Source organism: Vigna umbellata, chromosome 4 (assembly GCF_029865625.1).
Source record: "Vigna umbellata cultivar VRB3 chromosome 4, Vumbellata_1.0, whole genome shotgun sequence".
Taxonomy (NCBI): Eukaryota; Viridiplantae; Streptophyta; class Magnoliopsida; order Fabales; family Fabaceae; genus Vigna; species Vigna umbellata.
In genome coordinates, this window is record NC_142168.1 from 21,189,110 (window position 1) to 21,216,201 (window position 27,092).

Genomic DNA, 27,092 nt, shown 5'->3' on the forward strand with positions numbered 1-27,092 from the left:
AAGACCCATGAAAAATATTTACCTTAATAGTAATAATTTTATTACTATTAGTAATAAATTTCTTTGTGAATGGAAAATATAATAAGTTTATAAAATGTGGAAAGCTAAATAAGAAATTTTGGTAGCTTAAATGGTAGAAAATTGTGGGGATTTCAAGAACATGGGTTCAATCTCTTTTCTACCTTTTTCTTTAAAAAAAAATAAAAAAAAATTTAAGATATTGATAGTGGATAAAGCACTCTAGGTTTGGAGGCATTATTGAGGGATCCAATATGTCAAGTGATGATTAAAATATTAATATAATAAAATAATATTAAAATAATAAATAATATTAAAAAATTGGTGAATAGTAAAATTTTTGAACTATAAATAGCCATGAGAGGGGAGGCTATTCTGCACAAAGAGGAAGAATCAAGTGAGAAAGCTTGAGAAATAGAGAAGAAAGAGTTAGGAAGAAATTTTTAGTTGCAAGAAGAGTAGAGGTTCTGGAGGCTTTTCGGGGAAACAAATTCTGAGCAAGAGATTAAGTCTGGAATAGAGGTAGGGGAGCTAACCTTTCTAAGCTTTTATATTATGATTTAGTATTGTTTTATTACTATTCATGTCTTGAAATTTTGTGTGAATACTCTTAATGAAAAACATAGGTGCTTGTTATATATCTATGTATATTGAAAATCTATGTTAATATTATATGTTGTTGTTTTGAATCTGTAAATAAGAAATTTGTTAAAACTAGTTGAGGAACACTTTGGCTAAGGAAAGACTTGGTACTTAAGTTGTCCATTGTGACGCACCTCTCTTTCCTGGAAGTCTACTCGACAAGTTTTTAACTTAAATCTTGTTGAACATATTATGTACTGTTAAATTATTGTGCAATATATCTTGTTGGAATGAAAATTTCTGATGAATTCATGTTATTGTGGTACATATGGAATTATGAATTATAATTGTGATGGTAGGATAGAGGAATCTTAAAAACCGGAGTTGGTACATCCCTAATCATAGAGCAGCCCTGGTCAAATCCAACAAGTTGTGACTAGTCATATGTACTGGCGTTTATGGTGAGTTTGATTTGTCAAACATTTGATTCTTCTCCGGTGACCATTTATGGTGATATTTTAGTATTGTTAATTTATTTTGTGATATATTCATTTTGTATGATTTCTGCGATGATTGGATTTTATTGGATTTGAATTTATGCATCTGAACATGATATGAGTATTATGGGGAGATTTTGTAAGGGTATAATGTGAGTTGAGGAATATGAGCATGGTATGAGTCTCGTGGAGAGATTCAGTAATGATATGGTATTTGTGTATATGTTGATGTTGAGGGTCCTGTAGTTGGAGGTTATCCTGATACTCTAATAATCATCCAGTCTCAAGTTGAGAAGGATGAATTATGTGGTGAGAGGGGCAGGAGGTCTTGGTCTATGTGTCGGTTTTGGACATAGTGTTGAGGACTAACCTTGTGGATGGTATGAAGTATTTTGGAAGTGTATTTGTAAGAGGAAGTAGAGGTCATCACAAGTGCACAACCTCTCGTGACCGCTCATCAACATATCATCGGAATGAGTGTCTATTGGGTATTGTGAAATGAGTGTCTATTGGGTATTGTGGAATGAGTGTCTACTGAGTATTGTGGAACGAGTGTCTATTAAGTATTGTGGGATGAGTGTCTATTAGTAATTGTGGTATTGTGAGATGAGTATCTATGATGCGATTGTTGTATGATGGTATGAGGGTGACATAATTATTATATGGGGTTTGTTGAGTGTATCAAAGTAATGGATGAGTATCTATGATGCGATTGTTGTATGATGGTATGAGTATCTATGATGCGATTGTTGTATGATGGTATGAGGGTGTCTGACATAACTATTATATGAGATTTGTTGAGTGTATCAAAGTAATGGATGAGTATCTATGATGCGATTGTTGTATGATGGTATGAGGGTGTCTAACATAATTATTATATGAGGTTTGTTAAGTGTATCAAAGTAATGGATGAGTATCTATGATGTGATTGTTGTATGATAGTATGAGGGTGTCTGACATAATTATTATATGAGGTTTGTTGAGTGTATCTGTCAGACCTCATTTAAAACGCACCTAAAAACCCTTTGAACGGACGCTAGGTGTCAAGCGAAGGGGATCCGAAAATCAGATAGTGGAAGACAGGTGTCGGCAGATGTGCGGACGTTCGTTTTGACGTGGGAAGCAAAACTGATTTTTCAGAAACTCACGTCACACTCTCTGCATGCACCCTTCTTCTCTAAACTCTGAAATTCTCATTTCTCCCTCTTCTCTCTAAAAACTCTCCCTTCTCTCTACCAAATCTCACCTTTTCTCTTCTCAGATCACCATTCAGGCACCGTAGAAGCACTTCCGGCATCCAGAGCTTAAGTTTGAACCGATTGGTTTCGAGTTCTGAACTAGTAAGTTCTTCTTCTCCCTTAGTCGTTTGTTCTCTGGCACATGCAAACCAAGTTCTGGTTGCATGAGTTCATAGTCTCGTTCTGAACCATTTTGGTTTGTTGTTTGGTTTAGTTTGAAGAATTGTTGAGCGTGAGGGTAAAAGGAATTGTAGTCAGGCGAACCTTATTTTTGCCTCTAGGAACGTTCATTCATGCTCAGATGTAAGGGAAGCTTATTAATTTAATTTGTATGATTATGTGTATTGCATGAATGTTCGTTGAATTGACTGAATTAATATGATATATGATGGTTGATATGTTTGGATTATATGAAGTATGCAAATTGACTATGATATGAATGTATAAAGTTATGAAAATATATGTTGAGAAATGAGTATGAATATAAATGATTCTGGTATGAAATTTCCCCTATGAAAGTGTACGTTCGTCACTGAACGGTCATTGACCGTTCGGTTTTTCTAGTAAACTTGGTTAGAATTGGATTCTTTCATTTGCGAAGAATCCTAGTTGAGGACGAGCGTCTTAATTTCGAAATACTGTGCATGAGCGTTCGGCCAAGCATAGTTAGTTCTTGGCGTTCGGTTATAAACTTGAGTGTATATATATATATATATATATATATATATATATATATGTGTGTGTGTGTGTGTGTGTGTGTGTGTGTGTGTATTTGTATATTTTCGTTTATTCTTAAACACTACTCCAATAGTATATTATTATATTTATCAAGCTTTCTAATATAAGTTTAGTAGTGCTCGGTCTTACACCAAGCGCTCTTACTGAGTAGTGTTCAGTCTTACACCAAGCGCTCATTCTCTTTCCTATAATATATCTTGATGAAAATAGCGTTCATCCAAATTCAATGGACTTTTCTCTCTACTGTGTTCGGTCATTGACTGACATTCGGTTTCTTGATGCTAAACTCAAACAAGCTAAGTATTCACAAACGTTCGGTTTCTTCATGAGAATTCTTCTAAGTATTATTCTTTGAATGTCTTGAAGTGTCTGTATCCATTGGTTCCGGCCTAGAGCCTTAGTACTTGACTTGGTCATTTCGGTGTTGGTTGGAGCTCTCAAGAGTCGGTTCATCTAATTGCCTCACTTTGTAATTAACGTTCGTTCCATTCGTTTCTTGTGATATATGATTGTACTCGGTTTCTTTCTCAAACCGATAGTAATCCTCTTGGTCTAAATCCATTATGGAACTGTAGACCTCTCAGTCTCGCTCCAAGTTTTGGTCTCGTTCTGAGTTAGGGTTGAACGTTCGGTATTTGGTATCCGAACGAATCTTTGGGTGAAATGTTTAAGTGAGATGATTTATAATGAAAGATGATGAGAATATAATGTAAATGAAATGTGTGGATTATGGACGAGCGTTTCGGGGAGGAACGACTCATGAATGAATATTGGAATTGGTAAAGTATGAATGTGGGCATGCTAAGTTAGCGGTTCATCCTGATGTTCCGTGAGTACTCGTCCTCACGTAGAGGAGGGTAGGTCATGTGTGGGAACGGCAGGAGGTCCTAGTCCTTATTGGTTAATTTGAACAGATAGGATTAACCTCGGGTGGCAACTGTTGAGGGTATCCCAGTTACTACATCACTCGGGTGCACGAACGTCGTAGCTACACAGATTTCATACAGTCTGAATAGTCAGTCTAGTATTAGGCTTCGCATGAAACGTATGATGAAATTTATCTTATGTGTTTGATTGTGTGAAATGTATGTTTATACATGAATTAAATTACATAAGTTTACCCTGTGTTTCCTGTCTTGTCATGATTTGTACGTTCGTCTTTGTCATTGCAATGATCATCCATGTGGATGTGAGCAAAAGGAAACGAACTGTTGGAAGAGGCGCTGGTAGAAGAAGAAAACTTGGTTGAGGTAGAAGTTAAGACCGAACAGTAGGACGTTCGGTCAGTAGTTTAGTTTGGTTGTAAGGTGGTCGTTCGATCACCTTCTCCTTTTCTTTTGATTGACTGTTCGGTATAGGTTTTTATAAACCGTTCGGTCAGAATTGTACCACTGTATAGCTTTGTTTACTCGTACTGCTTTGTAAGGCCGTTTGGCCATAACCGTACGCTCTCTTTTAGTGTAAGACTGATCTGAATTATTATTGAATGTGATTCTTCTATTATATAGTTTTAGACTGTATTTTTGGGATGTTACAGTATCAAAGTAATTATGCATGTTTTATAATTGGTTGTATGTTAGCTCACCCTACTTGTTTGTGTTTGTGTATGTGCGATAATCGTATAATTTGTTATACGGGAGCAGATGGAGGAATGTCGTCTGACTCAGTGCCAATAAAGAAAGAGATAGAAGAATAAATTAGAAGAATTCGAGTTATATTTATGAGTTTATAGTTGAAATCTGAGTTTAAAAGATATATATATATATATATATATATATATATAAAAGCATTGAGAGGAGATTTAAATATGTTCAAATGTTACGTAGATAATGAATATTTCATAAACTATTTGAAGATAAAATGAAAAGAAAACATGTATGTATGTAATTGTTTGAATGAATTATAAACAATTTAATATTGTAGTTTTTTTTATTAGTGCTTTATGCAAACTCTTGTATAGGTAAATTTTTTCTTGTACCCGTTGTAATATACTGACATATGAGCTTTGATATATAGACTTATTACTTTGTGCGTTGTATTTATTGTATTTTTTTATTAATTATAGTTTTAAAATGTGTTTACTAACTATTAATACTTTGGAATAAAAAAGTAACAATGAAGTAAGTATAATCCAGAAGATGAGTGTAGTAAGTGTAGTTGCACATTGGTTAAATCAAACAATTAAGTTTTTGTGCATAATTTGTATTTTGCACTAACAATAATTACATATATGCACTTAATCTCAAAACTGAAGGTTGTTGTGGAGATCCCAAAACAATTAATCATATATATTTTGAATTTCAAAAATTCTTGTGGTTTTTCAATTTATATATCTATTTTCAATTAATCTCTGAGCAGTTATCTATATTTCCTATCTTGCCGCTTGACTTTGATATTGCTAGTTCTGGAAGTTCTGGAAGTGCTAATTCTGTTGAGTTGTAGTCGCAGAAAGAACAGAGGAATGATTCTTCCTTTTTGAACCATATTCTATCACATTTTATCAAATAGTGTACTCTGCTGATATGCCACAAGTAATTCACTTGAAATTTTTAGTGTCCTCTTTAGTTGTTATTAGGTTCGGCTAACCCAAGTTCTTTTTAAATATTTTAAAAAGAATCTGAAATATTTTAAAATGAATTATCAAGAAATTTAATAATTAATAGATTATTTGCCAAGTGACAAAAGAAATTCATGTCGTGCTATGAATTCTTCAACTTACAATCGAATTTCAATGTAATTCATACCATCTTACTCTGCTTAAGTTTAAGGCAAAAAAAATCTAAAGTAATTAACGTAAAATTAATTAAAACATGAACCCTCATAATCACATGCAAGAGATGAAGGTAGAAAGGAACAAAAACACATAATCTATTGGTTTTACATAATCAAAGAACTTGACTCAAAATAATTATGTCATTTCTAACGTTTTGAAGATTCATCAAATTATTGTATGATAATAACTTCACAGGAAAGGCTTAAGATATAAACAAAGTATTTAGAAAAAAAAAAGATCACAATCACAATAGGCTTCCTGAACAACTATTACAAAATAAAAATGGAGAAGAAAGAAACATTTAAAGAAAATAAATGGTTAGAAATCTTCCTCAGTTATCGATATCCAGAGTACCTCTTTCCTCTGTTTATTTTTTGTCCTTTGAGCATGGTACCCTCACAATCATTCTAATCTTCAAATTCCATTTCCTCTGCCAAAAATTAAGCAAATTATATTAATTTTGCCAGAAATAGAAACAATAAAAAGATAACGTAAAAAAACAAATTCAAAGCAAACTTATATTAAAAGGCAAAGGAACAGAAAACTCCAATAATTTAAGTTACTACTAATTAAATTCTTTCAATTTATTTTATACTTTGTAAAAAAAATCATTTGTAATAATAAAGGAATTATCTTGTATGATTATCAAAGCAAATAAAAAAGTGTTTGTAGAAGCCAAATTAAAACTAGAAATCTTCAAATTCATATTGGAGATCTTTACTTATTACAACTTACCATTTATTATAAATAATGTATTTATAGAAATAATTATATCTATCATCCATGAAACTAATATTGCAATGTTTAAACATACAAAAGAAAAACCAACTTATTATGAGAATGTCAACAATTTTGAGACAAGATTGAAAGAGATAAAAATAAAGAGACGGAAAATATGTCTTATGCTAACGATTTTTTATTATTTTATTCTATCCATAGACATTAGTTATTATCTTTAAGTAATATTCTTATTTTCAATTACATCGTTAATCTTTCATCAAATTTCTTTTTATCTAATAAAAAATCGATTTAACCATAATATTTTTGTAATTGTTATTATTTGGAAATGTGAATCATTTATGACAAGAAACTCATTAATCAAATTTAGAAATCAAAATAATTAATTATGTGGATATCAATTAGAAATTATTAGTATGTAAAATAGTCTTTTTTATAAATAAAAAATTATAATTAATTTGTTAATTAGACTTTAAATTGATCATTGTCATTAGCTATCAAAGTTTTACATATTTAATATTATTAATTTTAAATTAGTCTCTAATTTTAAATTAAAAACTAATTTAGTGAAAAAAAACTTAATAATTATAATAATAATAATAAAACAAACAAAAAATCAAAATTTTAACACAAGGTTAAAATAATGTTACCTGTAGCTATGTTTTGTAGTAGATTTTGAAAACTTTCACTGTTGTCATGACATAAAGAGTGTCTCCTAAATTATTTAAGAACTTGAAATATGCATGACGCCAAGAATGTAGTATTAAGATTGAGCCAAACACTCCCCAAAAGCTTATAGCAAATCCAATTGTCATACTTATATAATATTCACGATTGAAAATCAAATTGTCATCCTCTTGAAATTTAATAATTGGTCCTTGTCTTGCCACTCCATCAATGCACAATTCCTTTAATGGTGCTCCACAGAGATCAACATTATCTTCATATTTCGATGCATCGAAACTCTGTAATTGTGTCCCAGTTGGAATTTTTCCAGATAAATAATTGTGTGACAAATCTAACATAGTGAGTCGGTCAATTTGAGCAAGACTCGAAGGAATAGAACCAACAAGTTGGTTTCGTGACAAATCAAGAAATTCAAGTGATGTTAACTCTCCAACATTTGAAGGAATATTCCCTGTCAATTGGTTTCTTGATAGATTCAATGACACCAATCCAAATAAACGCTCAATTTCTTTTGGAATTTCTCCTGATAATTGATTGCTTGAGAGATCAATGCTATTTAAAAGTGATAATCCCATATTTGTGAACATTTGTTCTGAACCTTTCCACATTAATAATGTATTCAAGTTGTATGAAAGGTAACCTCTGATAACACTAGTGTTGACCAAATATTGATGACCTTGATAATAATCTCTCAAAGAAGTCATTTGAGCCATTGATAAAAAGTTTTTTATGCATTTAGGAATTTGTCCAGATAGATTATTTAGCGAGAGATCTAAGAGTTGAATGCTTTTTAGATAACAAATTTGCAATGGTAAATTTCCAGAGAAATAGTTGCTTTTCAAGCTTAAAAATTGCAACTTTAATAATTCCTTCCCAATCCAATTTGGGATAGATCCTGATAATCTATTTTCTGCTATGTCTACCATCACCAACTGTGTGCAATTCTTCAAGATGGAAGGGATTTTACCTGTTAAATTATTGCTTCTCAATAACAAAACTTGAAGTTCAAGGAGTGATCCCATTGAAGAAGGAATCTCTCCTGAAAACTTGTTCTGACTCATATTTAAGTAAACCAATGACTTCAAATGGGTCCAACAGTCCGGAATTTGTCCAGAAAATTTGTTATTTGAAAGGTCTAACTGGTATGAAGTTTCAACTACACCACTAGAGCATAAAAACGAAAAAGAATTTGTGAATTTATTGTTTGATAGATCAAGAAATATTGAGAAGAAAGAAACATTTAAAGAAAATAAATGTTTAGAAATCTTTATGTCCAGAGTACCTCTTTCCTCTGTTTTCTTTATGTCCTTTGAGCATGATACCCTCACAATCATTCTAATCTTCAACAACAATTCCATTTTTCCACTTACACTCCTATAATCCAGATTTCCTCTGCCAAAAATTAAACAAATAATATTAATTTCCCCAGAAATAGAAACATTAAAAAGATAACGTAAAAAAACAGAAATTAAAAAAAAAATCATATTAAAATGCAAAAGGAATAGAAAACTCCAATAATTTAAGTCACTACTAATTAAATTCTTTCAATTTATTTTATACTTTGTAAAAATGATCATTTGTCATAAAATAATTATCTTGTATGATTATCAAGACAAATAAAAAAAATTGTTTGTAGAAGCCAAATTAAGACTAGAAATCTTCAAATTCATATTGGAGATCTAAACTTGAATTACAAACTTACCATTTACTATAAAATATGTATTTATAGAAATAATTGTATCTATAATCCATGAAACTAATATTGTAATGTTTAAACATACAAAAGAAAAACCAACTTATTATGAGAATGTCACAAACAATTTTGAAACATGATTGAAAGAGATAAAAATAAAGAAACTGAAAATATGTCTTATGCTAACGATTTTTTATTATTTTGTTGTATCCATAGACATTAATTATTATCTTTAAGTAATATTTTTTCTAATACATCGTTAATCTTTCAATAAATTTCTTTTTATCTAATAAAAAATCGATTTAACCATAATATTTTTGTAATTGTTATTATTTGGAAATGTGAATCATATGACAAGAAAATCATTAATCAAATTTAGAAATCAAAATAATTAATTATGTAGATATCAATTAGAAATTATTAATATGTAAAATAGTCTTTTTTATAAATAAAAAATTATAATTAATTTGTTAATTAGACTTAAATTGATCATTGTCATTAGCTATCAAAGTTTTACATATTTAATATTATTAATTTTAAATTAGTCTCTAATTTTAAATTAAAAACTAATTTAATGAAAAAAAATTAATAATAATAATAATAATAATAATAAAACAAAAAAAATCAAATTTTAACACAAGGTTAAAATAATGTTACCTGCAGCTATGTTTTGTAGCAGATTCTGAAAACTTTCACTGTTGTCATGACATAAAGAGTGTCTCCTAAATTATTTAAGAACTTGAAATATGCATGACGCCAAGAATGTACTATTAAGATTGAGCCAAACACTCCCCAAAAGCTTATAGCAAAACCAATTGTCATACTTATATAATATTCATGATTGAAAACCCCATCCTCTTGAAATTTAACAATTGGTTGTTGTCTTGGTTCTCCATCAATACACAATTTCTCTAATGGTAGTCCACAAAGATCGGTATTATCTTCATATTTTGATGCACCGAAACTCTGTAATTGTGTGCCAATTGGAATTTTTCCAGATAAATAATTATGTGACAAATCTAACAGAGTGAGTCGATCAATTTGAGCAAGACTTGAAGGAATAGAACCAACAAGTTGGTTTTGTGACAAATCAAGAAATTCAAGTGATGTCAACTTTCCAACGTTTGAAGGAATTTTTCCTGTCAATTGGTTTCTTGATAAATTCAATGACACCAATCCAAATAAACCCTCTATTTCTTTTGGAATTTCTCCTGAGAATTGATTGCTAGAGAGATCAATGCTTTTTAAAAGTGATAATCCCATGTCTGTGAACATTTGTTCTGAACCTTTCCACATCAAGATTGCATTCAAATCATATGAATAGTCACCTAAGGTAAAACTAGTGTTGACCAAATAATAATGACTTTGATAATCTCTCAAAGAAGTCATTTGAGCCATTGAGGAAAAGTTTTTTATGCATGTAGGAATTTCTCCAGATAGATTGTTTTGCGAGCGATCTAAGAGTTGAATGCTTTTTAGATAACAAATTTGTAACGGTAAACTCCCACGGAAATAGTTGCTTCTTAAGCTTAAAAATTGCAACTGCGATAATTCGTTCCCGATCCAATTTGGGATAGATCCTGATAATCTATTTTCTGCTATGTCTACCATCACCAACTGTGTGCAATTCTTCAAGACGGAAGGGATTTTACCTGTTAAATTATTGCTTCTCAATAACAAAACTTGAAGTTCAAGGAGTGATCCCATTGAAGAAGGAATCTCTCCTGACAACTTGTTCTGACTCATATTTAAGTAAGCCAATGACTTAAAATGGGTCCAACAGTCTGGAATTTGTCCAGAAAACTTATTATTTGAAAGGTCTAATTGGTATAAAGATTCAGCTACACCACTAGAGCATAAAAATGAAAAAGAATTTGTGAATTTATTGTTTGATAGATCAAGAGATATTGAACCTCGTAAAAATGGCGGAACATGACCTTCAAATTGATTTGATGCAAGACTAAGAGAATAATAATGATTCTCTATTGGCAAATTTGGAATCGTACCTTGTGAATTATTAGATGAAATATCTATACTCATCCAATTTGACAATCCAAATTTGGTCCAAAACCATTCTGGAACCGTACCTGATATTCCACTCTTTGAAATGTCAAGGGATTGAAATACATTTTGTTTCTCGAGCCATTTGGGAAATAATGAACCAAGCTTACAAGACCTCAATTCAATAGTAACCAATTGAAAAGTTGAAGCCCAATTTTGAGTAACTTCTAAAGTAAGTAAGTTATCTGACAACATCAATGTCCTTAACTTTGTCATATTAAAAAAATGAGAGTCAGTTAACACACCTTTCAAAGAGTTTGACATCAAGTTTAATACCTCAAGTTGTGTTGGAAATCGAAGATCTTCAGAAATTGTCCCATTTAGCTTGTTACTATCAAGGTACAAATCTTTTAATGATGGGAACATTGTTGCGAGGTTGCGAGGCAAAGTACCCTTAATTTGATTCATGCCTAGATTTAAACTTTGCAATGATGAGGATAAGTGATGCATTATTGTTGGAAGGTTTTCACTTAAACTGTTATTAAATAGGTTCAATGAACGCAAAACAGTACCATTGTGAAGTAATTTTGGAACTCCATCCAATCGATTTCCTGATATATCCAACGTTTCCAACTTTGAAAATATTGAAAAATCAGGTAATGTGCCATTGAATTTATTCTGACGGAGATATAAATTTCGCAATGAGTATCTAGAACATCCAGACAAATGATTAAATATGATCGTAAGATCTTCACTCAACTTATTATCAGACAAATCCAATAACTCTAAAGTACATGTGCTCCCAAATGATTTTGGAACACCACCTTCTAAAGAGTTAAAGCTAACTGACAACTGCTCCAAATGAGATGGCAATCTAGTGCCTTCAGATATCTTCCCACTCAATTGGTTGGAAGAAAGATCGAACGTTTTTAAATTTAAAAATGCTGAAAGGTCAGGTAGGGAGCCTCTGATTTGATTGTATGCCAAACTCAACTCTTGTAGTGAGTATCTAACACAAGCACTGGAGAAATTATGAAGAATTGACGAAAGGTCTTCGGTCATATTGTTTCCAGACATGTATAATGCCTATTTTGGTGCAAAACCCAACTCCTTCATTACTTTATTCTAAGTCCTCGTCATTGTCGTGTTTGCCTGTTTCCATTTTTTTTTATTCTTCATATCAAATAATTTTTGTGGTCCATAAATAACTTTATTATGCATTTCATTAATGCATGCAATATTTCAATAGTATCAATTGACTTCGAAGAAGACTTATGTATTTTTATTTTAAACGACAATATTATATGAAAAAAAAACATCAAACTCGACCTTACAAATACTTAATGAATTGGAAGTTAATATTTGAAAACCAAATTAAGAAAGTGCTCTGAAAATGCACTTCAAAATGCAATTGTGTAGAACAAATTGTACTATTTGCATTATATTTATTTGTGGGTACCAAGATGGTTAATTTTTCCTAACGACATAGAAAGAGTCCAAATTCATAGTTTTACATGAATAATAAATAATGTTATTTATTCTTAGAGACAAAATATTCTATGAAAATAGATACAATTATAAATTCGTATATTGTCTGTGATTTTTTTTACAAAATTCATAAAATAGATATTTTTCTTTAACGAGATTTTAAATTATTTGTAGGTCCAGCTAAATATTAAGAAAATATTTTAATAGTGAAAGCTTATGTCACCATTTATATCTTGTTCCTATAATATTGTCATCTCATATTACTAGCAAATGACTTTGTTAAGTATAGTCATTATTGGACAAAATGTAAAAAATATTTCCAAATTAAAAAGGAAACATCAATAAATATAGTCATTATTGGAAAATTACACATTGGTCTTTATTCAAATAAAATGACAAGGGAACCATCCACTTTTCCACCTTTGTCACTTTCCTCGTTATTTCAATCAATGACTTATTCGAAGACTTGTGAAACAATGGTAACTAACATGAAATTGGAATTTTTAGATTAAAATACAATTTTATATAAAAAGTAATCGATCAAATGTTAATAGTGAAAGAATTATAAGTCAATATTCTAAACATAATAAAATTAAAAAAGTACTCTGAAAATGCATTTCGCAAGGCAATTGTTTTCTCAACAAGTTGTAATATTTGCAATAGCTTCTTTTATGAATAGCAAGATGGTTAATTTGACATAGGAAGAGTTCAAAGACAGTCCAACAGTTTACATATGAGTAAAAAATAAGTTATTTATTTTTATGTAGAACTAAAACATTATATAAATAAATACCATTAGAAAATTTTATATTTTGAGTGATTTTTTATAAAAAAAAATGTTAAAATTATTCTTTTTTATTTTTTTTATTAATTTTTTAAGTTCTACCAAATTTTTTAATTTAAATAATAAAAATCCAGATACGTTATAAGTTCGCTATGGTAAATTGTCTTAATTACACATTATAAAGAAATATTGACAAATAAAAAAGGAAACATCCTTTTTTCTAAGAGAACAAAATATAAATTAATTAATATTTAAGACAACAACAACAATTCTTTTTTACTTTTTCAAATATGAAAATTTGTAAACCTTGTGAATTTCTACTGTAACAATGATTTAAAAATGATATTTCTAGACATTTTCTATTTTATTTTCATCATTTGTTTTACATGTAAAATTACTAATTAAACACGGGATGGTATATTTTTAATTTTAACTATTTTTACATTATATTTGAATATTTTAGTTTATAAGTGTTCTATTCCCGTTCAAATGACAGTGTTTTTCTTTTTTGTAGTTATATAAATATGAGGGTCATTATACACTAATACTTTTCATTGTTTGTCATATCATACTTATGTGATGGGTTTACTTTAGAATATTCCAAGTCCTCACCCTAAATGTCACTCCAACTTTTATATAATATTTAATTAGTTAAATACATGTTTATCTATTATAATTAAAACTGGTAAGCAGCAAACTTGGGATAAAATTTACTGTGGATTAATGTTTTTCTTTTTAAAAATACAATATCTATTCAATTTACATATACGTGATGCATAAAATAAACTACAAATTATATGGTGTATACTATGATATATAGACCAAACGGTAATAATCAAAGACCGATCGATCGATCTACTGTAGTAGCGCTTGTCAACCAGGTCAAACCACGACAACACTCGTCAACCAGGTCATACCGGGACAATGCTCGTCAACTATGTATTATACCTAGTAGAAATCGAATGATCATACACTCAGCATCGTTCGGTCACCACTATGGCCAACCAGGGCAAACAGTTCTATTAAAGCTGGATCACAATTCGGTCAGTGCTTATATTATTATTGGGCCCGATATCCAGCGGATGATAAAATATCTATACTAACTTTTAGCTCCAATATCTATTAAAGCTGGGCCACAATTCATGTCATCATCAACAATAGGTATAGGCAAGGATACATTTAGCTCCAAAGCAATATCTATACTAACTTTTACATGTCCCCTAGGTAGAGGTCTACCATGTAGTTTATCACTTTTAAAATTATACAATTTTTCATGGGCAACCAAGCAAAATGAAGGTGATTGATACAAACAATTTAGAACTTGAGATCCCCTACATTATAAAATATAATTATAAGATAAATTATTTAAAGTGGCCAAATGTAGAGAGCTTTTAAAGTAAACAAATTACACTAACATTACTTTTAATATAGAAAATAAAATTATAAGACAATCTCCAATGTGACTAAATATGAAGATAAGTTTAAAGTAAGCAAATTAAAGTAATATTGAAAGTAATGTAGATTAGTTAGTTATCTCAACAAAACTATTTGATGACAATGTACAACTCTCTTGGCCACTATTGAGACCAAAATGAGCTTCTTCAATGGTATTTGGTGTACCAATTTTTCGAAGTGAAATAATCTCATTTTTCATCCATGTTATTATTTCACTCAAGTCTTTTATTTGAGTAGTCAATGTATCATGCTCATGATGTGTATGACACTTTTTGGACAGAAAAAAATCTTTGTAACCGACTCCAAATCTCATCCCCTAACATGACCTGAATACTCTTGGAGACATAAAGCTTGACTCAAAATGTCAGAGTGATCATTACTCATCTCTTCTGAATTAGTTTGTGACAATATCATCTAAACAACAATAAGCATATCACATTTATTCTCATTTCACGCACACAAATATATAATATATAAATATATTTTACTTACACATTTGTCCCAAACTTGTTAAACTTTTTCTTTTTCAATTATTTCGCTTTTGTTCACATAAGCATGCTTCCACACTTGACGGAAACGTTACTAACATTAATCCCGATTTCTTTATCTAATTATTGTGAAAAAAATCAAACTACTTAAAAAATTGTAATAACTGAAATTGGCAAAATTTGTAGTCTGTCACGTAACAAGTATCTAAAGTATGGATGGGATAAAGAAAACCATATTTTTAATTGGACTTAAGGTAGAAGGTGTGACCAAAATAAATTAGTATCATACACCATTCGGTTAAAAAAATACTACACTAAGTGGTATTATTCAAGCAATTAGTCTTGATCTATAACAGCTAACTTTTCATGTATGTTATTTAACTAACACAATAAATTCAATTAGAATTTACATCATACTGCATATTCAATAATATTCACCAGAAAGCCAGAGACAGGATATATAGGATCACAAGTATTTCACCCAACGAATACACACAGGCTAAATGTAATCTAATTAAGTTTATGAGCATGCATTGTGACACTTCAAAACAGTTTATTTCAGTAACTCAGATTTCCAAAACAATTTCCACAGCAAACATTATTAGTTGCATCACACTAATTGGAATTCACGATCATAAAAGACAATATCTCGTTTTATACCACAGAGAGAGTTTAACTTCTACTTACATATGTTCCAATCAACCATAATTACACCCAGTTATTGTAAATCCGCTAAAATCTTTAAGTTCAAATCAGAATGGGACAGAACATATCACAAAACCCAGTCATACAAATTTAATCATCCAGTGCAGTTAACCTTGTTTAAATCTTTCTAACATTTCTATTCAGTCTTTTCCATATGCCTAGTAAACATCATGGTTTTATCACTTCATAACAACATACACAACATAAACTAGACCCTCAATAATCCCATATTCATCAAGTAATGCAGCATAACATTTTTACACATGAAATAAAATTCTGAACTCAAAACTGACGAAGAATGCTGTACAGAACCACCAAATCCTATAGGTGCACCTAGGCCAGAATCACTAACAACAAACTGTCATTCAGCCAATCATTGTAATAAAATAAAATAAAAAGGATTATCAAAGTTGAAACTAATACATCTGTGTAAAGATCGGAAACGTATGGATAAAATCTTAATAAAAGAATAGTGCATTAATCTATGGTTGAATAATAGAATGTCATATTAACATATGTTGTGTAATAATGCTTTGTAAAATACAATGCTCTATCCTTTAATTATACTGATACTTGATAGTCTACTAGATTTCCAATCATAATTAAGTAATTAAAAAAAATTATATTTTATTGTTATAATCACATGTCTTTTGCAAAATTGTCATCATAGTTTTCAATTAATGATAAATGATCAATGTCTCTTTATTTATCAATATTCTACATTTATATAAATTATTTAACAACTTTTTGCTAATGTATCCTAAATTTGAAAATCATTGTTGTGTCCCTGTACCGTCCTAATTCCATATTGAGTATATGTGCTTCATAGAATAGAAGGAAGCAAGATGACTGCTATTTTAAATATTACATACAACCTAAAAAGTTTACTCTTCATGTGTAAGTATTGAAGAATTAAAGAGAACCTCAACCCCACAAAACCAGATTATAAGATGAGGTTTACCCACTTATATACTCTAAATTGGTCTTATCTCTAGTTGATGTGAGACTTCCAACAAAAGAATTAAAGGATAAATATATATTGTATTTAGATAGTATACATTACCTTGAAACTTTTATCCATACGTTTTGCAATAAACTATTTCCAAATATTCACACTAATCATGGATGCATACTTCACAGGAGGTTGATTAGGAGGATTCTCTAAATAATCTTCATTGTCCTCCTTTAGATATTTATGGGCCAAGGAAGTCCTAAAACTCCTAAGCAACAACCATGTCTCCCTTAATACATACGTCTTGTGACATGTATCTACATTGAAAGTTAGCTATCCAAAAAAAAAAATTAGTAAAAAAAGTTTGGAAATCATAACACATACTTTAAAATAAGTAGATTTAAGTAGTAAACATTAATCGTATATCATTCCAAATGATCTCTTTATAGGCATCCAAACTTGAATCTTTCAAATTATCACAAGTTATAGACACATTTGATCGAGCAATGGATCCAAGATAACTGATGAAGTTTGTGTCACCAGGTAATGGGTTGACCTTTTGCATTCCATGAAACCTAATAATATGAATAAGTACATATTGAACAATAATTAGGAAAGTAACATATCTAATATACCAAAAAATAAAATATGTATATAACCTTTAATTTGTTCCCTTCAGCTTTGTTGGGAGAAAGAATACCATCTTCAGTAATAGTTGTCATTTACCTATAATAAAAGTGATTCAGATAATAAAAATGATAACATAAGTAAAAAAGGATAAACATACAAATAAAAATTTATAAATCCAACCTTTTCTTCTTTGAAGTGAACTTTAAAGACTTAGGTTTCTTATGGACACAAAATGATAGATTTATCCAAATTCCTTCGTCATGATCATCTCTCCTATACAAGATATCATCTGTTATTGGATGATCATCCTATGATATTTCATACAAAGATCATCTTCAATATTAGTATCTTCATCTTCTATTTCATCATTGGAAAGATCGTTTATTTTATTAGTCAAAAACACAATTGACCAATTGACATCAATTAAACCAGTGACATAAAAAAATTGTTGAGCTTGTGATGCTAAAATTAAGGGTTAAATATGTTTTTAGTCCCTTAAGTATCACACGATTTTGGATTTAGTCCCTACTCGAAACTTTGATGGCTTTTAGTCCTCATAGTTTTAAACTATTATAAATAGTCCCTAATTTTGGATGGCGTTAACTTTTGTTTGACGTGGCTAACGGCCAGCCCACGTCTGATGCCAGGTATGAGTTTATTCTCTGCCACGTTTTCTTTTCTTTTTATTCCAAATTTGCACACAAATCCCTAATTTCTTCAATGTTTACACTTCAGAAGGAACACTAAAATTAGGGTTCATAAGGAACACCGCAATGAGGTCCAAGAAGGCGAAACCCAAATCAAAGGGGCTCCAATGAAGAATTTTGAGGTTGAACAAAATAATTTTGAGGTTTCACTTCCAAAACTTCATCATCATCACCTTCTGGGAATGCTACAGATCATAATAATAACCCTGTTGGGCATTCTTATGATCCCAGAATAAGGACTTTTGCAGCTTCTAGCTCCTCATCAAGGATGAGTGATGGACCAAATATTGATCTTCCACTAGTTTATGCAAATTTCCTCAACCAAAACCCCGGTTCTGAATCTGGGATTGAGAGCAGTAATCCAGATCAAGTTTGAACAGCTTTTGATCCTTCTCTGGAGAATAATTCAAGGCTATCAAACACAGATGTTTCTGATCCAGGTACTTTGCTTGAAGAAATTGCTCTTACTGGGTGTTTGAATCTTCCAAAACAACCATCCACACATTTTGCTGAGGCTAATAATGGTGGCCAAATATGCTATGGTGACTTCAACTCTATGCAGACTATTCAAAAAGGTGGAATTCAGCAGTGTAGTAGTCATGGTGGTGCTGTGAATTTTGAGCTGCCGCCATTACCTGGTGAAGTGGAAGCGCCACCCACATCTCCTTCAAATCGCGCCGTCATCGTCGAGAGAGAAAACCAGAGCCACTAGATGGCGGTTTCATCTTCACTGGACCACCTCGTGCCAGCCAACGCGTCAACCTCCAAAAACCTGCAGGAATCAAACCAAGAAGCCAGAGACACAAAAAACCCATCACGAAGCCACTATCCCCATTCTCGCAAGTCATCAACCTCCAGACGTAAGAGAGATGTGCGCAGCAACTCGCGCCATCTAAGCAACCCTAATTTCAGTGTTCCTTCTGAAGTGTAAACATTGAAGAAATTAGGGACTTGTGTGCAAATTTGGAATAAAAAGAAAAGAAAACGTGGCAGAGAATAAACTCATACCTGGCATCCGACGACCACACTATCGGAATCGTCTCGGTCAGGCGACCACCGTGGTACGAAGATCGCGACGAACGGACCACCCACGCACCTCCATGCGCTGCCGCAACAGTCACCGCTGCCACCACTTCCCGCCGTGCGTTGCCGGAGAGTTCTGCCGCCGATCAGAACCGCCGTGATCGCATCCTCGCCCTCTTTCTGGATCTGTGGTCGTTGCGTCAATCGGAGCACTTTGAATTTTTAGGGTTTCTCCCTCTCCATGGCGTCTTCCTCGTCTACAAACACCTCTGTTGGTGGCTCATCTTCTGATCCTCAATATATACCAATTATGTGAATGTACACTTGTCCATTGACAAGTTAGATGGCACAAATTATGCAAAATGGGCGTCCGACATCAAACTTTGGTTGAAGAGTCAGGGGTACTTAGATCACCTTACTCAAAATGTGACTACTGCTACCATAGATGACACTTCCCGCTGGATGAAAATTGATGCTCAGTTATGCATTGTTATAAAGTCCACCATTCACTCCTCACTGAAACAAATGTTGTGATCATATGAAACATGTTCAGAAGTATGGGCACAAGCGAAGTTGTTATACACAAATGACACTCAACGTCTTTATGGTGTTTGTCAGGACCTATTAACTGTTATTGGTCCGCGCAATCTTGGTCCCATGGCAGAATATTTGGGTAAAATTCATGCCCTTCTTCATGATTTTAATGATATATTACCTCCTGCTTCCACTCCTGCTGAAGAATTGGAACAACGATCAAAGTTCTTCATGTTGTTGGCATTATACGGACTCCTGATGATGTCTCTCATGTTCGTGATCAGATTTTGGGTTCTCCTGTCATAACCAACTTTACTTCTACTTGTTCTGCTCTTTTGCGTATACCGAGCAAACCCATCACTGAGACATCTCCTCATACTGATGATTCCTCTGTTATGGCTGCCCAACGTGATGATCGAAGTCGGTCTCGCAAGCCAAGTAAAGGACGTCCAAAATGTGACTACTGTGGCAAGTTAGGCCACAAAATTGATAGATGTTATGCGCTTCATGGAAGTCCTCCTCGACCTGTAGCAATGGTTAATTCTGATCCACCTCCCCGATCATCATCTGCAGACCATCCTACTTCATCTAATACTGTAGAAAAACTTGCAATCTTTAACGAATTTCTCAGATGGTATGAGGATCGTCAGCACTCTAATTTCACTACATCTGCATCTGTTGCATGTACAGGTACACCTTTTGTTGGTCTGACTCACTCTCACTCCCTCGTACCTTGGGTCCTTGACTCAGGCGCCATCGATCATATCACTGGTAACAAGTCCTTGTTTTCTTCCTTGTCATGTCCGGATAATTTACCCTCAGTAACAATGGTTGATGGGTCTAGAGTTTCATCTCATGGTGTTGGTACTGTTAATATTTTTCCATCAATATCCATTGATCATGTACTTTATGTCCCTGGGTCTCCCTTCAACTTATTGTCCATTAGTCGTCTAACTCGTACTCTTAATTGTGTTATTTCATTTACTAAAGATTTTGTTTAGTTGCAGGACCGGAGTTCGAAACACATGATTGGCACAGGATGTGAGTCTCATGGCCTTTATCATCTCCGCCCTTCTCCACATGTTGGCGTAATCATGGAGTCACCATCCCTTCTTCATACTCAGTTAGGTCATCCTAGTCTTGCCAAACTACAACAACTTGTCCCGAGGTTGTCAAAATTATCAAGTTTGTCGTGTGAGTCTTGTCAGTTAGGGAAGCATACTTGTAGTTCCTTTCCTCGTAGTGTCTCACAACGGGGCGTCGTCCCCCTTTTCATTGGTTCATTCTGACATTTGGGGACCTAGTCGTATTAAGTCCACTTTAGGTTTTCAGTATTTTGTTACCTTCATTGATGACTATTCCAGATGTACTTGGTTGTTTTTAATGAAGAATCGTTCTGAGTTGTTTTCTATTTTCCAATCTTTTTTCAATGAAATAAAAACACAGTTTTGGGGTTTTTATTTGAAATTTACGCAGTGATAATGGTCATGAATACCTTTCTCAACCGTTTAAACATTTTATGGCTTCTCATGGCATTCTTCACCAAACCTCATGTACTTATACCCCTCAACAAAATGGGGTGGCTGAGCGCAAGAATAGACACCTTATTGAAACAACTCGTACACTTCTAATTCATGGTCAAGTACCCTCACGTTTTTGGGGTGATGCAGTTCTCACGGCATGTTATCTTATCAACCGCATGCCATCTTCCGTTCTAGATAACAAAATCCCTCATTCTATCTTATTTCCTCAAGACCCTCTGCATCCATTACCTCTTAGAGTTTTTGGGTCTACATGTTTTGTTCATGATTTTAGTCCTGGTCTTGATAAGTTATCTCCTAGGTCTCACAAATGTGTCTTCTTAGGATTTCCACGGTCACAAAAAGGCTATAAGTGTTTTTCCCCTTCCCTCAATCGTCATTTTATCTCTGCTGATGTCACTTTTGATGAATCTTCCTTTTACTTTTCACATCTATCTTCTAGTTCTGTACCTCTACCTGTTACTGTTGATATTCCTCTTATATGTGATCCTCCTGGTGATGCTCCACCCATTTTGTCTCCTCCTTCTTTAGACTCTCATTCATCACATGATTGTCCTTCACCACCACCCTTCAGGTTTATAGTCGCCGCAATTGTCTCCCTCATGACTCACTTCCAGTGCCGCCTCCTGTGTCTCCTCCGGCTCCAGCAAATGAGTTTGACCTGCCAATTGCCCTCCGTAAAGGTATACGCTCTACCCGTAACCCTTCCCCCCATTATACTGTTCTTAGTTACCACATATTATCTCCATCTTTTTACACTTGTCTCTCATCCATTTCTTCTGTGTCAATTCCCAAGTCTGTGGGTGATGCCTTAACTCATCCTGGCTGGCGTCAAGCTATGCTAGATGAATTAAGTGCTTTACAGAAAAGTGGAACTTGGAAGTGTGTCCAATTACCATCTGGAAAGTCTGTTGTTGGTTGCAAGTGGGTGTATGCTATCAAGGTTGGCCCTGATGGCACAATTGATCGTTTGAAAGCTCGACTGGTTGCCAAAGGGTACACACAGATTTTTGGTTTGGATTATGGTGATACTTTTTCTCTAGTGGCAAAAATGACCTCTGTTCGCCTATTCATTGCCATGGTCGCTCTTTGACAATGGCCTCTTTACCAACTTGATGTCAAAAATGCTTTCCTTAATGGTGATTTGCATGAAGAAATTTATATGGAGCAACCGCCTAGCTTTGTTGCTCAAGGGGAGTCATCTGGATTGGTATGTCGTCTTCGCAAATCCTTATATGGCCTAAAACAGTCTCCTCAGGCCTGGTGTGGTAAATTCAGCTGTGTTATTCAACAATTTGGTATGTCTCGCAGTGAAGCGGATCATTCAGTGTTCTATCGCCACTCAAGTGCTGGATGTATCTACTTAATAGTGTATGTCGATGATATTATTCTCACAGGAAGCGACTATCTTGGCATCACTCAGATGAAACAACACCTTTGTCATCATTTTCAAACCAAAGATCTTGGCAAACTCCGATACTTTTTGGGTATTGAAGTAGCACAATCAATGATAGTATTGTCATATCTCAGAGGAAGTATGTGTTAGACATCTTGGAGGAAATAGGGTTAATGAACTATAAATCTGTTAAAACACCTATGGACCCTAACATCAAACTCCTACCAAATCAGGGGGAGCCTTTCTCAGATCCTGAACGGTACAGAAGATTAGTTGGTAAATTAAACTATCTTACTGTTACGCATCCTGACATTTCCTTCGCAGTTAGTGTGGTGAGTCAATTTCTAAACTCCCCATGTGAAGACCATTGGGATGCATTGTTCGCATACTGAAGTATATTAAAGGATCACCTGGAAAAGGTTTGTTATATGGCCCTAACAACGATACAAAAATCGTTTGCTATTCAGATGCTGATTGGGCTGGTTCCCCTTCTGATATGAGGTCTACTTCTGATATTGTGTCTCTATTGGTGGCAACCTGATATCTTGGAAAAGTAAGAAGCAAAGTGTTGTGGCAAAGTCCAGTGCAGAAGCAGAATATAGAGCTATGGCATCAGCTACTTGCGAGCTTGTGTGGCTTAAACAATTGCTTAGTGAACTGAAATTTGGAGATGTCACTCACACGACACTTATATGTGATAATCAAGCTGCTCTCCATATTAGCTCTAACCCGACACTTATATGTGATAATCAAGCTGCTCTCCATATTAGCTCTAACCCTGTCTTCTATGAGAGAACCAAGCACATTGAAGTTGATTGCCATTTCATTCGAGAAAAAATCATATCCGGAGATATCAAGACTGAGTTCGTTAACTCAAGCAACCAGTTGGAAGACATATTCACTAAGTCCTTACGAGGACCTAGAATTGATTATCTTTGTAACAAGCTTGGAACATATGATTTATATGCTCTAGCTTAAGGGGGAGTGTTAGATGTTAAGATGTGTGTTTCTGTTATTTGGGCTCAGCCTATTCTGTATTAAGGGCATTGGCCCATATCTTACAATATAAATAAACTATCCTATGTGTATGCAAAACACACAAGGGATATTTTCTCCCAATCTTCTCTATTTCTCACAAGTAACATATGGGAGGCCTTCAAAGGCTAACAACCATAAACCTGTATGGACTTTAACCACCCTGAACAACAACAAACCTTAAGGGACTTAACTGCCCTAACAACAACAAACCTGCAGAAACTGAACTGTCTGCAGTGGCTAACAGCAAAAAAGCTATAGGGACTTAACCACCCTACAGCAGCTGAAACAGCAACAAACCTTCAGGGACTAACTACCCTGTAGCGGCTGAAACTTTTCTTCCCCTCACGACTGAACGGCATATGCACGTCAATGACAGAACGTGAAGGTGAAAGAACTAGTGAGAATCGATTCGTACTTGGGGACAAATCTAAAACCCCTAACATCGAACGAGCCAAATCAGCGAGCAGTCTCATAAAGCAACTCTCAATGAGTTGTTATAACAAAGCATTGACAGAAACCAAAAACACCAAAGATTGGGACTTATGATGGCATCAAAAGGCCAAAGACAGGTTAGAGGTCCAAAGTTCTCTGCTGAACTACTCCAAAAAGGTGATACTTAACATTGTATCACAAGAAGTATGGGCTAAACTCTAGCCCAAAAAGAAAGTTCTCTACAGGGGTTGAAAAATATTTCCCCTCACGGCAAACAGCGAGAACGACGGCTAGTGCAATTCACGAAACACTCTTAATCTTGACCAAAGAAAATATGGTAGCTTATGGAGGCAACAGCAACAAATTGCAGAGGTTACAACAACTGACTGCAGTGACAGCGGCATTAAAGCACCCGCCAACAAGGCTGATGAATTGTTGACTGGAACATTACAGCTACAGAAATAGACTCCCCTTCACCCTTTTATACAAACAAAGTAATTCATGTTGTAACATCAACACACGTCAATCAGATTCTATTAATTCTAAAAACACAATATATGTATACATGTTTCAAGAGGTTTAAACAGCGTAGGTATATAATCTGGTCCTTATAATATATACTTCCAACCAATTATTTAGAATCACTATACTGTACCACACACATTAACAACAGCATAGTCCAAATCGTAATCATTACAACACCTGTACATGCTAACTTAAACAGAATTTACATAAAATCACTCCACCTACTACCCATAATTGATCCCTGGGACCATTAACCCTTACAAAACAAGTTATCACAGAGCAATATGACACACTGTCACACATTTCAGACCGTGAAATCAAGTTTTGTTATTCAAGTTGAGTGTTCTCACGTCATTTTCAATCAAAAGTCAGAACATCTATACTGATTCAGAGTGTTGAAGCAACATAATACTAGTTTATGATCATGCCTCAACAACCTAATGTTTAACAATACAGCAGGGCCAACATCCAGAGTATTCATATATCAGCAAGTTGAGTAAAGCCCTTAGATTATACTGAACAACCTTCAACCCACCAGAAATGTTCACAGCAATTTCACCACCTAGAACAATTTAAAACCTAGTTCACTCTTATCATTCAATCATCTACGAGTTAAGTTCTGAAATAAACTTAAGCATGCACTGGAAATTCTTTCACACCAATAATTTCAGAGAAGACCATTTACCACCTCAAAGCACAAAACTTCCAGCAATTTATCATTTAAAAGCATCCCTCCTAATTAATCTACTCCTTATTGACACCCAAAATCATACCAATATAACATTTATAAACATATTAACTCTTTAAAACAAAATAGTGAACAGAAAATATGTTTTTATGCATTCCAATTAACATTCATTATTGAGATAAATACCTCCACATAGGTCTTGTTAAAAAATATCACTCAAGTTAATCCATAAATTATTTAGGCTGCTAGACAGGAAATCATCACATAAATTGGTTCATGTATAACTCTAGTTTCTCGAAAACGCATTTTAAACATTCCAAATTTATGAATAGAGCGTAACACTAATTTTGTTGTTCAGAAACATAGACTTCGGTAAGACAGTCACATTCACACTTAAGCAGCAAACATATGCAGATCATTTCTGACTCGAACCATTTGTACTACATACCACATTATATCCTAAAACCATACGAACATTATCATTCATAAGTCAAGGAAAAACATAAAATTTTCATAAACAACCCATCACACACGCATGCATCATGTGACCAGACCAGTGAAAGCAACAGACCATGATTCAGTAATCTCGTATAGTCAACAGAATTACCACACTCACAGCCATGATAAACCTTGGCAATCACCCATACAACTTTAGCATATCAAATTGATACTGCATGCATTGCATCAAGCCTGTCACGAATCAAAACATGAACACAACATATATCTAATGTTTTTATAACAAAATAAAACTATAATTACTTTCAGTATATTGTAAATAGCATGATAACAATGGCAGAGTAGCTTAATGTCAACCACGACATAACAATGCAATTCAAATAAAAATAAAAGAAATCATTAGCAGAGCATACCATTCAAAATGATAGATTCTCCATCCAACTATATTTTATCATCGAATCAAATTCCAATATTAACCAACCATTATCAAAAGCAGAGTAACAATGTGAGACTTAGACAATGCATAATCAATCATATTATCAACACTCATTCAAGCAAGAAGTCGAAACACACAAAGGTTAACTCCCCCATACCCAGTTCTAGCTCTTCTCACGGTCAATACCCCGACACCAAAAACCTTCAAGCCTCTATTATCCTTACCATTCCTTACCCCCAATGAACTTCCGCCAGTTTAATACCCTCATTGCAGTAACAAAATACTCTGCAACCCTCACTTTCGTGCCTCTAGGGTTTTAAAAAAGAGAAAGCAAAAGAGAAAAGAAGGAGGGAACATACCTAAACCCAGTACACGAACAGAGCAAAACGAAGCACCAAGAGAAACGAGCGAAACCAAGCATGAAGCGAAACCAAGCACGAAGCCGAACGAACGAAACGAAGCAAGAAGCTGAACGATCCTATTCGAACCATAAGCCAAACGAGCGAATACGAGCACGATGTTGAACGAGGAAAACAAAAACCAAGGAAACGAAAAAAAAAAGGAGAACGTAAAAGAAGCATGAAGATACCTCTAAACTAAAAACCATTTTTCAAAATTTTTTTAAACACCAAATAGGACTTACACAAAGAAATGTTATCTATTGTAATAGACAGCATTTTTTTAGAGGATATTTTTTTCTCTATTTTAAATTATATATTAAAAAAATAATATTAATTACTTATAAATAGTACTTTTCTCAAAAAGTGTTATTTATTATCATAGTAATTTTTTAAATAAACATTATTTATTGTTTCACGTATTCATGAATAATATTTTTTTTATATAAGC

The 27,092-nt window shown here is 33.3% G+C and overlaps 1 protein-coding gene, 1 long non-coding RNA gene and 1 pseudogene across 2 annotated transcripts; 1 reads left to right on the top strand and 2 right to left on the bottom strand.

Moving 5' to 3' along the window:
• Positions 1–7,240: 7,240 nt before the first annotated feature.
• LOC148199524 (receptor-like protein EIX2) lies at positions 7,241–12,042 on the bottom strand. Its single transcript, XM_088112687.1, has 3 exons — positions 10,617–12,042; positions 9,629–10,544; positions 7,241–8,435 (listed from the first exon to the last, which is right to left on the bottom strand). The coding sequence occupies exons 1-3, from the start codon at positions 12,040–12,042 to the stop codon at positions 7,241–7,243; spliced, it is 3,537 nt and encodes a 1,178-aa protein (XP_087968813.1).
• A 5,000-nt stretch (positions 12,043–17,042) lies between these two features.
• On the bottom strand, positions 17,043–26,814 carry LOC148199525 (uncharacterized). The gene is made up of 3 exons (XR_015786115.1): positions 26,603–26,814; positions 17,497–17,563; positions 17,043–17,412 (listed from the first exon to the last, which is right to left on the bottom strand). It is a non-coding gene; the product is annotated as an uncharacterized LOC148199525 (long non-coding RNA).
• LOC148199526 (uncharacterized) lies at positions 18,108–21,217 on the top strand (annotated as a pseudogene).
• Positions 26,815–27,092: the final 278 nt, after the last annotated feature.